Source organism: Oncorhynchus clarkii, chromosome 2 (genome assembly GCF_045791955.1).
Source record: "Oncorhynchus clarkii lewisi isolate Uvic-CL-2024 chromosome 2, UVic_Ocla_1.0, whole genome shotgun sequence".
NCBI classification, from domain to species: domain Eukaryota; kingdom Metazoa; phylum Chordata; class Actinopteri; order Salmoniformes; family Salmonidae; genus Oncorhynchus; species Oncorhynchus clarkii.
This window is the reverse complement of record NC_092148.1, coordinates 74,620,805-74,637,769: the sequence shown is the minus strand read 5'-3', so window position 1 is coordinate 74,637,769 and position 16,965 is coordinate 74,620,805. Positions and strand designations below refer to the sequence as shown.

The window sequence follows — 16,965 nt, the reverse complement described above, 5'->3', positions numbered from 1 at the left end:
TTCCCTCCTTCCCGCTCTCTTTCCCTCCCACGCTCCCTTTCCCTCCCTCCCGCTCCCTCCCCCTCCCGCTCCCTTTCCCTCCCTCCCTCCCTTTCCCTCCCTCCCTCCCGCTCCCTTTCCCTCCCTCCTGCTCCCGTTCCCTCCCTCCTGCTCCCTTTCCCTCCCTCCCGCTCTCTGGTGATTAAAGCCCCTGACTGACAGACAGGCTTGGGGAAGTGAGAGGGGCTTGGGGTTCTTGACCCACTCCAGGACAAACTGAGCCGTCCGGCCCGGCTGGGACCACTGAGTTCCCTGACCCGGTTCCCACACTGCTTATCCACAAGAACACAACAGTTGAACCTCAGGACGTTCCAGGTGTTATGCAACATCTGCCTGACAGGATGAGGCCTGGCCCGAGGGCTCTACCGGAGGTTGCATGGAAGGGGGAGAGCGAAAGACAGGAAGAGAGGATGTGGGGTTTCAAAGCCAGTTCCTCCTGCCTGAGCACCAAGTGGGTCACCTCAGTATCACTTAAGGAATGCATACAAACACAGTTGAAGTCAGAAGTTTACATACACCTTAGCCAAATGCATTTAATATCAGATTCACAATTCCTGACATTTAATCCTTGTAAAAATGCTCTGTCTTAGGTCAGTTAGGATCACCACTTTGTTTTAAGAATGTGAAATGTCAGAATAATAGTAGAGAGAATGATTTATTTCAGCTTTTATTTCTTTCATCACATTTCCAGTGGGTCAGAAGTTTACATACACTCGATTAGAATTTGGTAGCATTGCCTTTAAATTGTTTAACTTGGGTCAAACATTTCAGGTAGCCTTCAACGATAAGTTGGGTGGATTTTGGCCCATTCCTCCTGACAGCGCTGGCGTAACGGAGTCAGGTTTGCAGGCCTCCTTGCTCACACACCCTTTTTCAGTTCTGCCCACACATTTTCTATAGGTTTGATGTCTGGGCTTTGTGATGGCAACTCCCATACCTTGATCCCATACCTTGTTGTCCTTAAGCCATTTTGCCACAACTTTGGAAGTTTGCTTGGGGTCATTGCTCATTTGGAAGACACACATAATTTTCCTGCCTCATGATGCCATCTATTTTGTGAAGTGCACCAGTCCCTCCTGCAGCAACAGCATGCTGCTGCCACCCCCGTGCGTCACAGTTGGGATGGGGTTCTTAGGCTTGCAAGCCTCACCCTTTTTCCTCCAAAAATAACAATGGTCATTATGGCTAAACAGTTCTATTTTTGTTTCATCAGACCAAAGGACATTTCTCCAAAAAGTATGATCTTTGTCCCCATGTGCAGTTGCAAACCGTAGTCTGGCTTTTTTTATGGCGGTTTTGGAGCGGTGGCGTCTTACTTGCTGAGTGGCCTTTCAGATTATGTCGATATAGGACACGTTTGACTGTGGATATAGATACTTTTGTACCTGTTTCCTCCAGCATCTTCACAAGGTCCTTTGCTGTTGTTCTGGGATTGATTTGCACTTTTCGCACCAAAGTACATTCATCTCTAGGAGACAGAACGCGTCTCCTTCCTGAGCGGCATGACGGCTGCGTGGTCGCATGGTGTTTATACTTGTACGTGTACTATTGTTTGTATAGATGAACGTGGTACCTTCAGGTGTTTGGAAATTGCTCCCAAGGATGAACCAGACTTGTAAAGGTCTACAATGTTTTTTCTGAGGTCTTGTCTGATTTCTTTTGATTTTCCCATGATGTAAAAGAAAGAGGCACTGAGATTGAAGGTAGGCCTTGAAATACATCCACAGGTACACCCCCAATTGACTCAAATTATGTCAATTAGCCTATCAGAAGCTTCTAAAGCCATGACATAATTTTCTGGAATTTTCCAAGCTGTTTAAAAAGGCACAGTCAACTTAGTGTATGTAAACTTCTGACACACTGGAATTGTGATACAGTGAATTATAAGTGAAATAATCTGTCTGTAAACAATTGTTGGAAAAATTACTTGTGTCATGCACAAAGTAAATGTCCTAACCGACTTGCCAAAACTATAGTTTGTTAACAAGAAATGTGTGGAGTGGTTTAAAAACGAGTTTTAATGACTCCAACCTAAGTGTATGTAAACTTCCGACTTCAACTGTATGACCATATAGCAGGTGCACTTACTGTCACTCCTTTTATATGTGTGTGTGTGTGTGTGTGTGTGAGGAGTTCCACACAGGTATCGGGTATCGTGTGTTCGTATCTAGCTCTGTGTGTGCGTGACACAGAGTTCTGCCTAACTCTCTATTTCCCCTCAGTGTCAGCATGAACATATTTTCAAGAATTTCTTTCCCTCTCCAATACGAGGGATACACACACATACACGCGCACAGACCAACACACACACAGTGAGTTTTATACCGTGCCACTGTACCTTTACAAGCAGTAAATGTCCGGAGACTTTGTACCGTCACAGAAGGGTAGAGGGCAAGGAGGGAGCAGACATGGGGGTCAGTCTGCATCCCACTCAGCGTTTTAAACTCTCTCTGTTTGGCTAAAACTGTCTTATCGCTGTCTTCCCCTCTCTCTGTTCCCCTTTAACCCCAAAGCCCTTCTTCCACCCTCACCCATCAACTACCCTGCAGACCTCTAACAGGGAGTCACAACCCCAGTATGTAAACACACAACACTGCAATGACACAGGCCTATAATACAACTGCTCTGTCTGGACCAAGAATACACACCCCTTACACAAGCCACAATCTCCCAAGCGACCACAGTGGATCCCACTGCCACAGAAACACCAGTCACCACATGAAACATAGGATCCCCGCCACCACACACATACGCACCCACCCTCCCACCATCAGAGACACACACCACCCTCACACACTCATCAACCATCCCGTCACTAGGGGGCAGCAGTCTGCAGCTGTGACGAGAGGTAGTGAGCGTTGCAGAAGGAAGCACCCTGCTGCCTGATAGACTGGCCCTATCTATAACCAAAAGGGAAGAGGAGAGCCCAGGATAAGAGAGAGAGAGGGAGGGAGGAGTTGTGGAGGTCTTCCAGCATTGTGATATAGGCTACACTAACATAGCCTGAGTGAGCAGTATCCCACTGCGCTGGAGCAACAATGACATCACACAGATATTAAGTGTAGCTGTAGCCTACGTACTCAGAAACAGGCCTTGTATATTGTAGTAGATTCATTTATAATTTATTTATTTCACCTTTATTTAACTAGGCAAGTCAGTTAAGAACAAATTATTATTTACAATGACGGCCTACCCCGGCCAAACCCGGACAACAATGGGCCAATTGTGCGCCGCCCTATGGGACTTCCAATCACAGCCGGTTGTGATATAGTCTGGAATCAAACCAGGGTCTGTAGTGACGCCTCGAGCACTGAGATGCAGTGCGTTGGTCTTTTGGCAATGTGTGCTGTGCTCTCACCATGTTAGAGTAATCATCATTACCGACGCACAATGAACAGAACACAATCCGGGATGCAATCAAATCCAGTTCATCTGACAAACCTGACTTCACTTATAAGTAAGTGACTCATAAGTCAGAAGTGAAACAACTTCACGCTCCGTTCCTCTGTGCCTTTCTCCGTGTGTGTGTGTGTGTATCCTTTAATCTGATCTGGGTTGCATCAACGTTCAAAGCAATCAGTCACACAAAAAAACACACCAAGCTCATATGAGAACAATACTGACAGAGTTAGCTAGTGCTATTCCTGTCTCACTCCCTGGGAAAACACACTAGCAAGGAGGGGAAGATACCCTTGAGTCACTGTGTGTATGTCCATATCTGAGTGTGTGTGTGTGTGTGTGTGTGTGTGTGTGTGTGAAAAGCCAGACCTGGGACACAAGGTTAGAAGAATAAGTCAGTGTGTGTTTGTTTTGGCGCTGGCCTCATATCATTTTACAGACACAATCAAAATAGGACCTATAAAGTTAAGTGGGAAAATAAAAGAGTGGGTCTTTATTGGACACGGGTCTCATGTTCTGCCAGGGGGATAGAGGTCCTATCTCGTTAAGTCCCTATACACAGCTAGTGTGCCTCCCAAATGGCACCCTATTCCCTGTGTAGTGTATTACCTTTGAACAGGGCCTACAGGGTTCTGGTCAAAAGTAGTACTCTATATAGTAGAGGATAGGGTGCCATTTGGGACACAACCCTAGTCAGCGACACTCGGGCACTGGGAGGGACACTTAAATCTAACTAGGGTTGCACATTTTGGGGAATATTCAAAGGTGGAAACTTTCCATGGGAATTAACGGGAATATGGGAAATAATGGAAATATATGCAAATTAATATTAAATAGCATTTAAATGTAGATGTTTTTGCATTGGATATACTTACCATACGGAGACAGAAATCAATTAATCAAATATATTTATGAAGCCCTTCTTACATCAGTTGATGTCAAAGTGCTGTACAGAAACCCAGCCTAAAACCCCAAACAGCAAGCAATGCAGATGTAGAAGCACAGTGGCTCGGAAAAACTCCCTAGAAAGGCCAGAACCTAGGAAGAAACCTAGAGAGGAACCAGGCTATGAGGGGTGGCCAGTCCTCTTCTGGCTGTGCCGGGTGGAGATTATAACAGAACATGGCCAAGATGTTCAAATGTTCATAGATGACCAGCAGGGTCAAATAATAATAAGCACAGTGGTTGTTGAGGGTGCAACAGGTCAGCACCTCAGGAGTAAATGTCAGTTGGCTTTTCATGGATGATAAATAAATCATAATAAATATTATAAATAAATAATAAAATATTATAAAAAAATAATAAAGCCTCTCTTGAAAAAGCCAAACCTTGACCCAGAAAATATAAAAAACTATCAACTGTAAGTTTCATTTTAGGACCACTATTGTTTTCACTATATACTTTACCTCTTGGGGATGTTATTCGAAAACATAATGTTAACTTTCACTGCTATGCGGATAACACACAGCTGTACATTTCATTGAAACATGGTGAAGCCCCAAAATTGCCCTTGCTAGAAGCATGTGTTTCAGACATAAGGAAGTGGATGGCTGCAAACTTTCTACTTTTAAACTACTTTTAAAACAGAGATGCTTGTTCTAGGTCCCAAGAAACAAAGAGATCTTCTGTTGAATCTGACAATTAATCTTAATGGTTGTACAGTCGTCTCAAATAAAACTGTGAAGGACCTCGGCGTTACTCTGGACCCTGATCTCTCTTTTGAAGAACATATCAAGACCATTTCAAGGACAGCTTTTTTCCATCTACGTAACAATGCAAAAATCTGAAACGTTCTGTCCAAAAATGATGCCGAAAAATTCATCCATGCTTTTGTTACTTCTAGGTTAGACTACTGCAATGCTCTACTTTCCGGCTACCTGGATAAAGCACTAAATAATCTTCAGTTAGTGCTAAATACGGCTGCTAGAATCCTGACTAGAACCAAAAAATGTGATCATATTACTCCAGTGCTAGCCTCCCTACACTTGCTTCCTGTCAAAGCAAGGGCTGATTTCAAGGTTTTACTGCTAACCTACAAAGCATTACATGGGCTTGCTCCTACCCATCTCTCTGATTTGGTCCTGCCGTACATACCTACACGTACGCTACGGTCACAAGACGCAGGCCTCCTAATTGTCCCTAGAATTTCTAAGCAAACAGCTGGAGGCAGGGCTTTCTCCTATAGAGCTCCATTTTTATGGAACGGTCAGCCTACCCATGTCAGAGACGCAAACTCGGTCTCAACCTTTAAGTCTTTACTGAAGACTCATCTCTTCAGTGGGTCATATGATTGAGTGTAGTCTGGCCCAGGAGTGGGAAGGTGAACGGAAAGGCTCTGGAGCAACGAACCGCCCTTGCTGTCTCTGCCTGGCCGGTTCCCCTCTTTCTCCACTGGGATTCTCTGCCTCTAACCCTATTACAGGGGCTGAGTCACTGGCTTACTGGGGCTCTCTCATGCCGTCCCTGGAAGGGGTGCGTCACCTGAGTGGGTTGATTCACTGATGTGGTCATCCTGTCTGGGTTGGCACCCCCCCTTGGGTTGTGCCGTGGCGGAGGTCTTTGTGGGCTTTACTCAGCCTTGTCTCAGGATGGTAAGTTGGTGGTTGAAGATATCCCTCTAGTGGTGTGGGGGCTGTGCTTTGGCAAAGTGGGTGGGGTTATATCCTGCCTGTTTAGCCCTGTCCGGGGGTGTCCTCGGATGGGACCACAGTGTCTCCTGACCCATCCTGTCTCAGCCTCCAGTATTTATGCTGCAGTAGTTTATGTGTCGGGGGGCTAGGGTCAGTTTGTTATATCTGGAGTACTTCTCCTGTCCTATTCGGTGTCCTGTGTGAATCTAAGTGTGCGTTCTCTAATTCTCTCCTTCTCTCTTTCTTTCTCTCTCTCGGAGGACCTGAGCCATGGGACCATGCCCCAGGACTACCTGACATGATGACTCCTTGCTGTCCCCAGTCCACCTGGCCGTGCTGCTGCTCCAGTTTCAACTGTTCTGCCTTATTATTATTCGACCATGCTGGTCATTTATGAACATTTGAACATCTTGGCCATGTTCTGTTATAATCTCCACCCGGCACAGCCAGAAGAGGACTGGCCACCCCACATAGCCTGGTTCCTCTCTAGGTTTCTTCCTAGGTTTTGGCCTTTCTAGGAAGTTTTTCCTAGCCACCGTTCTTCTACACCTGCATTGCTTGCTGTTTGGGGTTTTAGGCTGGGTTTATGTACAGCACTTTGAGATATCAGCTGATGTACGAAGGGCTATATAAATACATTTGATTTGATGATCATTCAGAGTATCTCTACCGCTCTATTGCTCCACAAAAAACATAAACGTTTAACCTTATCATAAGTAGACATATTTGAAAATGATTAAATCCTTCCAAAAATAATATAAAAAACTATTTAGTTACAAATTGAACATAAATTAAATAGAGTTGACTCTTCACATGGGATGATTTCACTAAACAACAAAATAAAGGGAATATTGAATGATCCATCGCATCTCCCAAAAACGTTTTCAACATCTGTAAAATGATAGTCTAGAAACTAAAGCTTTGGTTGTCTTCCTTTCAGGCTTCCATGTCTTCTCCCTGGACCTCCTCAATGTTCACCTCTTGAACATCAGACTCTGAGAACTTATCTTGTTGAGGATGGCTCATTGTCAGGCTCAAAAAGACTCAGATTTGCCCAGATGGCCCCCAATGTTTCAACCCTTGTATTGGTCAGCATGTTATATGATTTGATGTGTGTGTTCCCAAACAAGGACCAGTTGCACTCTGAGGTGGCTGATGTTGGTGGGATTTGGAGGATGATGGAGGCAACAGGGAAAAGAGCCTCAATTCAACAAAGTCCCGTTCACCAGGTGGCTGATGAGATGTTGGCACGACTGCCATATTGCATCTCCATCCCAAAGCCCTTGCTTAGAAGTGTATTTTGCCAGACTGCCAAGAACCTTGCCCTCATCCAGGCCAAGGTGGCGAGACACGGTAGTGATGACACCACTGGTCTTGTTGATCTCTGCACCAGACAGGATGCTCTTGCCAACATACTTGGGGTCCAACATGTACACTGCGGCATGTATGGGCTTCAGGCAGAAGTCTTGACACTTTTTGATGCATTTCAGAACTGCAGTTTCCTCTGCTTGGAGCAACAGTGAAGTGGGCAGGGCAGTACGGATTTCTCCTCTTACATCTGCAAGCAGTCTGTACAAAAGATAGAGTGGCATTGTGTCCCTCAATCACTGCAATGGCTATTGCTACAGTTTTCAGGAGTTTCAGACTGCTTACCACTCTCTCCCAAAATACATCCAGGAGGATCTTATTGATGGGGCGGTCCATATCGGCAGACTGTGATATGAGAGACCCCTTCCCCTCCAGGAGACTGTCAAACATGAAGACACCACTCCAACGGGTGTTGCTGGGCAGCTTCAATGTGGTACTCTTATTCTTCTCGCTTTGCTTGGTGAGGTAGATTGCTGCTATAACTTGATGACCCTTCACATACCTAACCATTTCCTTGGCTCTCTTGTAGAGTGTATCCATGTCCTTCAGTGCCATGATGTGGGGGTGTGTGTTGCGGTGTGTGGATGGGAAAGGGGGATACCTAGTCAACTGCACAACTGAATGCACTCAACTGAAATGTGCCTTCTGCATTTAACCCAACCCCTCTTAATCAGAGGTGTGGTGGGCTACCTTAATCGACGTCCGCGTCATCAGCGCCCAGGGAGAAGTTGTTGTTGGGGGTTAACTGCCTTGCTCAAGGGCAGAACGGCAGATTTTTCCACCTTGCCAGCACAGGGATTCGAACCAGCGACCTTTCGGTTACTGGCCCAACGCTCTTAACCGCTAGGCTACATGCCGTGGTGGTGGATGAGTGTGAGCGTGTGTGTGTGCGCATTTGATAGTCAAACCGATGAGGAACTAGCCCTATCCTGACAAGTGAGACGTACTGGCAGAGAGCCTAAGAGTTAATAACAGGTTATTGCTGAATAACATCGGAAACAGGGTTGTAAAACTACTGTAGAACTTGGGTTAAGGAGGCTTCAAAATCAGAACCAGAACAGAGTCGTAACCGGAGCCAAGATACAAAAGATAAACAGTCCGGAATGCTGCTGTGCCATCACGCCCACCGGACTCAATGACCGGTTCATCTGAGGATGTGTGTGTGTGTGTGTGTGTGTGTGTGTGTGTGTGTGTGTGTGTGTGTGTGTGTGTGTGTGTGTGTGTGTGTGTGTGTGTGTGTGTGTGTGTTTCTGTAAAGGGGTAAGGGACAAATACCTAATCTGTGGAAATGAGAACACATGTAAAAAACAATGCCGCTTGAAATGCAGATCTAATACAAACCAAAACCATGCCACACGCACAAACACACACAGGTGTCATTACAGAGACTCACAATGAGGCCCTGTCTAGAACAGACAAATGGATCCAATAACTCTTGATCCAAGCTAGCCTGGTCCCAGATGTGTTAGTGCTTTTGCCTTCAAAGTCAACAAGGCTAGACTTCAACTTACACTCATTTGAGAGTCACTGAGTTCAAGGAGTTATGGAGATACTGAGAACAGCTGGAGTTGAATATCGGTTGATAACTGATAAACTACCATATTGTGGAAAGTACCATTGGCAGCCCTAGGGCCATTAACTCTAGTCTAGAGTTTGGAGTTGGTATGACTGTTGGAGTTCCTTACCCAACTCTCGCTCCTCTCCAAACACAGAGAGCACCTTGGAATAAGGAGTGAGCGAATTGGCTTAAAAATAGCTTGGGTTTAATAAAAACAGTTCTCATAGGCTGAGAAAGACTTAACTTCACACAATCGGTCCTGTACACACACACACACACACACACACACACACACACACACACACACGCGCGCGCACACAAGAGAGAAAAACAGTCTAGGGAGCGAGAGACAGAGAGTGAGACACTTCCTCTACGGCCAGGCTTCTAGACGATCGCAATGAGATCATGAATATGAAATAATGCCTGGTCTGCACAGCGCCCATCTGTGATGTGTGATCTGTGATCATCACACATCCCTTGTGCTTTGATCAGGAGTCTCTATTTGATCCCAGAGGAAAGAACAGAGAAACAGGAAGAACAGAAACAGGAAGAACAGGGCCCTCGGCACCAAACACACCATCCATTCCTCTACCCACAAAGAGAGAAGGGAGTGATGGACAGAGGGGAAAGACTGACAGGAAGTTGAGAAAGCATGTGAGACAGACAGCGAGAGAGGCTGGGTAAGTGAGAGAGAGAGGGAAGGAGAGAAAGACATTTGAGAGAGAAAGAAAGACATTCGAGAGAGAGAAAGATCAGACAGGGATGGATAAATGCTGTAGCTCCTCTCTATGTGTGTTTGAAGGATCCACAGGAAAGAGGAGGACCAGCACATGGAGGTAACCCAGAAGTAATGAAGAATTTGTGGGAACTAAACTAAACCTCCATGGGTCATTTTGTTCTGTTAGGCACCAAACAGAACAAAACGACCTGAAACAGGGATGGGCAACATGGACTCGTCCAATAACAACCGCTAGTTCGTGTTTCATTGCAAATATTTTCTGTAAAGAAATTTGGGGGTAAAACCTGAGGGGAGAGTTACTGTCGGGAGTGAAGGGACTTACCTGTCCATCCTGCCCAACATGCACCTGGTGGATCTGAAGGTTCCCCTGAGCGAGAGAGAGAGCAAGATCAATCAGACAGCATCACAGTCACATGACATTAGCAACACCACATTAAAAACAAGCCCAAATAAGCCCCATTCATTCCCTCTGCGCTATTTTAGTTTGTAATTGTATTTCATACATATCCAATGCAGTCTCAGCTGCCATATGGACAGGCAGCATGGTAATCTCTCCCAAATAGCCTCATTTCCTTCTCCAACATGCCAATGGCTTTGATGAGTGCCCTGTTCCACACACTGAGTGGCAATTGGGAGAAGTGGGATTTTGTTGCTAAGCTATGAACTCCCAAAACAAACAAGATCATTGAGTGGGAAGGAGAGACAACAGCAAAAAAAATTATGTCATCCAATCACAAAGAGCAGAAAGGCTTTTGGAGCTTTTCTTCCTCCGTCTCTCTTGCTCTCTCCTTCTCGCTACTCCTTGCTTGTACAGGTTAAGAACCTCTTTAAGAATACCTGGTCAGTGTGTCAGCCCTATTTTCATGAGTGCCGGTGTTTATTTATTTGTTTGTGTGAGTTTAGGTATGCTTTTGTGCATGAGTGAGTATTGAAGTGTGTGTGTGTGCACGTGTCTGTGTGTATATTCAAGTTTGTGTGTATATATGAGCGTATGCATGTGTCTACTCAAGTGTGTGTGTGTGTGTGTGTGTGTGTGTGTGTGCGCGCAGTGGCGCCTTGAAATAAATATCTCTCTCCCCACATCTTATTAAACAAAATGTTTAACTATGATGCTGAGGCAAAGAATTCTTTCTCAGACACTTGGTGTGGTTTTGGGTCAGATTCTTATAGAGTCAAGCCATTGTGTGCATGCAAGGCTGCCTGGTGAGAGACACAGGCCATCTGGGTATTATGTGGAAACAAATAGTATAATGACCCATGCATAAGCAGGCAGTAGATATAAACAAGCACTCTTAACATGTAACATCTGCTTGCGGTGAACTCCTGCCTAATGACTTTAATACTTGCTACCATTACTGACTATTACCGTGCACTTCCGATTTACTGACTGGGATACCCGGATAGACAGACCGCATAGACAGACAGACAAACGGATGGACTGACAGACAAACAGACAGAGGGACAAACAGAAACACTTACCTCACTGTCTTGTGTGATCTGCACCTCTTCCCCCTGTGGCACCTGGGCAATGTGGAGATGTCCCTGAGGGATCTGATAATGGAGAGAGAGAGAGAACAAGATGAAAGAAAGAAAGGCACAGACAGACAAAGAAAGAAAGAAAAGAGAGAAAGAGAGAGCTCACAATATGAGGGCACCGTTAACACATAGTTAGTGAGTCCACTTTCCCCCTCCACCATCAAACCCTAGTCTGAACCTCGCTGCTGTCAGGTTTTTAGCAGCACTCGTACATTTTAAGCTCGGCTACACCAACTAATACTCTAGAACGGTGTTAACCAACTATCGTCCGACCTTGAGTACCCCCAACAGCACTCATTTTTGTTGTAGCCCTGTACGACACACCAGATTCAACTTGTCAACTAATCAAGCCCTTGATGAGTTGAATCAGGCAACAACAAAAAGATGTGCTGTTGAGGGTACTCGAGGACTGGAGTCCAATACTACTTTAAATCTTTCAAAATGTACTTTGAACGTTTGCTCTAGAGTGCCAGATAGTCCTAAAACTGCAAACTCCACCTACTACATTTGTCCATTAAGCCAGACAAGCTCAATTAAAAACAGTTTGAGTATTTACATTAGTAAATAGTATTTGAACCCAGGTCTACTCCCTGATACCACTTCCTCTCCTCCCCCTTCCTCTTTAATAACACATGAGGGACTGATCATCTTTGAATAAAAGCAGAGTAGGAGTTTACCAGGAAGATCAATCAAAAAGTCTGACAATTGTGTAATGTTGCATTTTGACTCAAAACTAAAATGGACTTTTCATTTGAAACACAAAGAATGATTGTTACCTTTTTTATTTTTTGGTCCACAAGAGTGGAATTCCAGACTTATCCTGTCTTTTTATGCATTACTACACTCGCCATTTTTGAGAAACCGGTTCCAGACTTTTGAGAAAGCGTTGGAGTATATACAGGTCACGGACATGATAGAGATTATAATGTTAACAGCACTTTCTGCAACGCTCTCTGCCTCTATACCGTATATAAACATTTACGATAAACCAGGCTAGCAGGTTGAATGTCAGATCTGTTTGTGCTCTTGCCAACTATTTTGCTGTCATTGTCAAGCCAAACAGTCTGACTGGCCTCACAGCAATCTTCAAATAGCTTATACACATAATTTTGGCATGAGTTGGCATGATAGCACAAACAGACTGGCATTCAGGCTATCAAGCTGCTGCTTCCCTCAGTAACACAGTCCAGCCCGGTGGAAGTGGTGAGATTATAGTATTTGCTCCTTAGTTGGGCTTCAACACATTTGAATGGCATACATAAGATTTACTTGTAGGTCCTTTCCCTCATTAACACTGAAAAGGTCAAAGCACATTTCTTGATTCTAAGTAATAGTGTGGACATTGGAATAAAGCCACAGTGTGACTCAATGAAGGTGCACAGGGAACAGAAAATGATCAGACACAGGTTACTTCCTGTTGGCCCACCCACCCATAGTGATGTGGTGGGCCTGAGTGTGACCTCTGGCGCCTACAGCTGTATAAGGTTGTTCAATCGAATCCCTGAGCATGATGGAACTCTGCTTCATTGACACACTGTCTTCCTGTGGAGCGGTGGACAGTCTCAGTATAGTAGGGTGAGGTGATCTACCCACACAACACAGATAAGAGACTCACTCTGGGACTCTCAGATGACTAAGAAACTGGAGGAGGGTTGTGTGTGTGTGTGTGGAGAGGAGAGAGTGATAGAACGAGAACAAGACAGAGAGAATCGAGACAGAAGGCAGAGAGATATGGAGTGCAAAAAAGGAGAGGGAAAAAAGAGGATAAGAGAAAGTAGTGACAAACATGAAAGATAGGGGTCACGAGAGGAGAAAAAGAGAAAAGACTCCAGAGAGAAATAGGTCTGGTTAGAGACAAAGGAAAGTGAAAGAGGATGAGAGAGATTAACAGAGAAAACGGGCAGTAGAGCAGGAATGAGAGATGGAAGGAGAGAGGAGACGCAGATAGAGGATGGAGACAGTGACACTCACCACTTGCACCTGTCCGTCCTCTCCTATGCGATGGATCTGGACCTGCTGGACAGCCTGGTTGGCCAGGGTGTAGTGTAGAGTCTGCTGGGCTGCCTCCACCACAGCGCCACCCTCTAGGGAGGAGGGGCATGAGCACAGGGCAGATGAGTTAACAACAGTAAGGTGTGGTAGAAGTTGCCCAGCTTAGTCACAGATCTAGGATCAGAAAATTGATAAGACTCCCCCAGATCCATTAGTTGGAGGGAGGAGGGGGGTTAGCACATGCCTGGAGGCTGAAAGAAGAGCCCCTTTCACCTCTGAAGGAACACTTGGCAACGGCCCATGGCCTGGTTTCACAATAGCGAAGGAACTTAGGCTTACGAGTGTTTTAACAATGTATCTTTCTCGCAATGGCCGAAGATGTAACATGTGTTTTCCAAAACACCACGCCGAAAGAAAGTTTGCTAAGTGCCTTGTTGAGGCATGTGTTGATAATGATAGGTTCCAAAGAAAGGCAGTGCTGCTTTCCGATCACCGTATCAGAATTATTCCACAATACTGATGACGGATCAGCTCCTAGAGAGATATTATCACTTATGGCAGCAAATATTGAGGCAGCTTATTCTAATGCTTACCCAATAATATTGCACTATATCAAGATATGGCACACCTGTTAGCTACACGTCATCAAATATATTGAGGCAACAAAATACAGACAGTAGCCAAATAAAACTAAATTGAATGGACATGAAATTGATATCAATATTATTGAAATATATAGGCTCATGTAGCCTATACTTTTGGTAGGCTATTTATCTTTTAATACAGCATTCTTGGTTTTCATTTCTAGCATATTTTTATCATTCACTTGTTTGTAACAACTGCAAAGACATTGGTAACTTTGTATTTGTAGTCAACTTTGTTTTGAAGTTATCGGCAGTCACAGAGAGACAGATAAACATCTTGATTCTGTTTAGTAGAGGTCTGCGGAAAATGTATCTAAACATGCACTTAACTGCTCAACGAGTGGTCTAAGGCAGTCCATGATTAACAAGCGTTCAATTGCAACTTTAGTGACAATGGTTTTGGGAAACGATGCACCTACGAAGGTTCTAACGATGAACTTAGCCTTAAGAGGATTTTGGAAAACTGAGCACAGACCATCTGCTGGGTGATGCAGTGTGTTTACACTGTATCAAACATGTCTAAATAACACAAGGACTCTCAAGCTAGCAATCCAAAAGACACACACACACACACACGAATGAGCCGTCAAACATAAACCCCCTGCCTCAGTCTAAACACCCACAACTCAGTCTAAATCACACACCATAACGTCCCCCATCGGCCCACCACAGCTTCATCTATTATCTCACTGTGTGTGTGTGTGTGTTTACACTGGTGCATGCGTGTGTGCCTGCTTGCTATGAGAATTTATTTTTTGTTGCTAGATTGATGGAGGCCTACATTGAGGAAATCACACCACACTGAGAAGTGACAAAGTAGGCCTAAAGAATTCACTCAAAATAATTATATCATGATAGACAAAACATGTAGCACAGATATCTGCTTGGTGCAGCTCATATCATGGACATGTGTTGTGTTTCCTGCCAGTGAGAGTTCTTTCTCCCATCCTACAGCATTAACATGTCCCAAATGACACCCGTTACCTTATATATAGGTAACTGCCAAAATAATGGACACGCATGTGTAAATGAGGGATACAAAGTATATTGAAAGCAGGTGCTTCCACACAGATCTGGTTCCTGTCATATATAAAAATGCTGGGCAGGTCATTACTTGTGGCCAATATTTTGGCTACCATGACTTTGCCCCCATAGGATGACAATGCCCAAATCCACAGGGCACGAGTGTTCACTGAATTGTTTGATAAGCATGAAAATGATGTAAACCATATGCCATGGTCGTCTCCGTCACCAGATCTCAACACAGTTGAACAGTTATGGGAGATTCTGGAGCGGCACCTGAGACAGTGTTTTCCACCACCATCAACAAAACACCAAATAATGGATTTTTTTGTGGAACAATGGTGTCGCATTCCTCCAATAGAGTTCCAGACACTTGTAGAATCTATGCCAAGGTGCATTGAAGCTTTTCTGGTTCACGGTGGTCCAATGCTCTATTGAGACACTTTATGTTGGATTTTCCTTTATTATGTCAGTTACCTATAGTGCACTACATTTGACCAGAGAGAGCCCCATGGGCCCTGGTCAAAAGTAATGCACCATATAGGGAATAGGTTGCCATTTGGGACACAGTCCAAGTATTGCAGTATATAAATCCTCCACAGCCCAGTCATTGGTAGTGAAGGCGAGAGCCAGGTGGCTCGTGGAGACGGTACTTTGTGTTAGCCCTCTCTCCCCGTTCATTAATAAATAACTGTTTAAAAACAGGCCCAGCCACCTCTTTCCAGCCTATTAGTTTAATTCCAAAGCAGTTTTATTAAGAGGAGTATGAGAGAACTTGCTCTGGAGTGTGTGTGTGTTTACTTTATAGTGGTGTGTGTGGCCTGGGAGGAGAGCGGGCTGTGATTCTACAATGTACACACAGTTGGCTCACAGGATATTTGGGTTTCCCTTGTTGTCCCACTCTCTCCGGTCAGGGTTGATAGGTGATGGATCTCAGGGAGGGGAGGACAGGAGGCGTTGTTGTGTTGTGGAGATTATAACCATCTGCTACACTCTGCATTACTCACTGGATTCCTTACATACAAATAAGTGAAAAGATGTGTGTGCGTGTGAGACACACACACACATGCTATTTCCAGAAATTACCTGAGCTTCCCGGTGCGTTGGCACTACGTCTGGAGAAGCTCTTGACCGCCAGACTCTGGCCGCGCTGCTTACGTCTCCATGCAGTGCGACACTTGGAGTCGATGCTCTGCTTGATACGGTACCAATCTGACTCAGTGATGCCAAACTTATAGAACAGGTGACCTGAGGAAACCAATGACAGAGGGCACATGAGTTCAGGGTCATGTAATTTAACAATCTTAAGAACCATTGTAATCTTAAACTAAATCACCATGACAAGGTAGAATAAGTCACATTCCTTGCTTAGGATGGACAGCAGTTCATACCAAGTCTGTGTGTATAGTTTGAACAGTGCAACCTTGTCCCACTATCAATGCAACTCTGCCGGAGCTGTCAAAATGTCAGAAGCACATTAACTCTAGATAGATTTTGAATTTTAAGCCCACTTTAGTTTAAAAAAATAATAGTGCTAAAATATTTTATTTGACTTTTACTTCTATAGCACAGAGAAACAGAATGAATAATACATTCATAAAATGGCAAAAAAGACAGTAAAAAACATAAATCATAAGAAACAAGGGTCTGTTCTATATCTAGGATATTTTTAAAAGCTCAGGAAATACTGTATATACATACATACATATATTCACACACACAGACACACTTGAAGTCGGAAGTTAACATACACTTAGGTTGGAGTCATTAAAACTATTTTTTCAACCACACAAATTTCTTGTTAACAAACTATAGTTTGCAAGCCTCCCCCTTTTTCCTCCAAACATAACAATGGTCATTATGGCTAAACAGTTCTATTTTTGTTTCATCAGACCAGAGGACATTTCTCCAAAAAGTACGGCCTTTGTCCCCATGTGCAGTTGCAAACCATAGTCTGGCTTTTTTTATGGCGGTTTTGGAGCAGTGGCTTCTTCCGTGCTGAGCGGCCTTTCAGGTTGTCGATATAGGACTCGTTTT

The 16,965-nt window shown here is 44.4% G+C and overlaps 1 protein-coding gene across 4 annotated transcripts in view; it reads right to left on the bottom strand.

Moving 5' to 3' along the window:
- The window catches only part of LOC139373628 (BTG3 associated nuclear protein), a 75,719-nt gene that overhangs the window by 31,920 nt on the left and 26,834 nt on the right, over positions 1-16,965 (bottom strand). For all 4 annotated transcript variants that reach the window (XM_071114371.1, XM_071114354.1, XM_071114364.1 and 1 more), the window contains 4 exons: positions 16,015-16,176; positions 13,241-13,353; positions 11,213-11,284; positions 10,056-10,100 (listed from right to left, as the gene is read on the bottom strand). In XM_071114371.1, the coding sequence (XP_070970472.1) occupies positions 10,056-10,100; positions 11,213-11,284; positions 13,241-13,353; positions 16,015-16,176 (392 nt within the window). The remainder of the gene's footprint in view (positions 1-10,055; positions 10,101-11,212; positions 11,285-13,240; positions 13,354-16,014; positions 16,177-16,965) is intronic.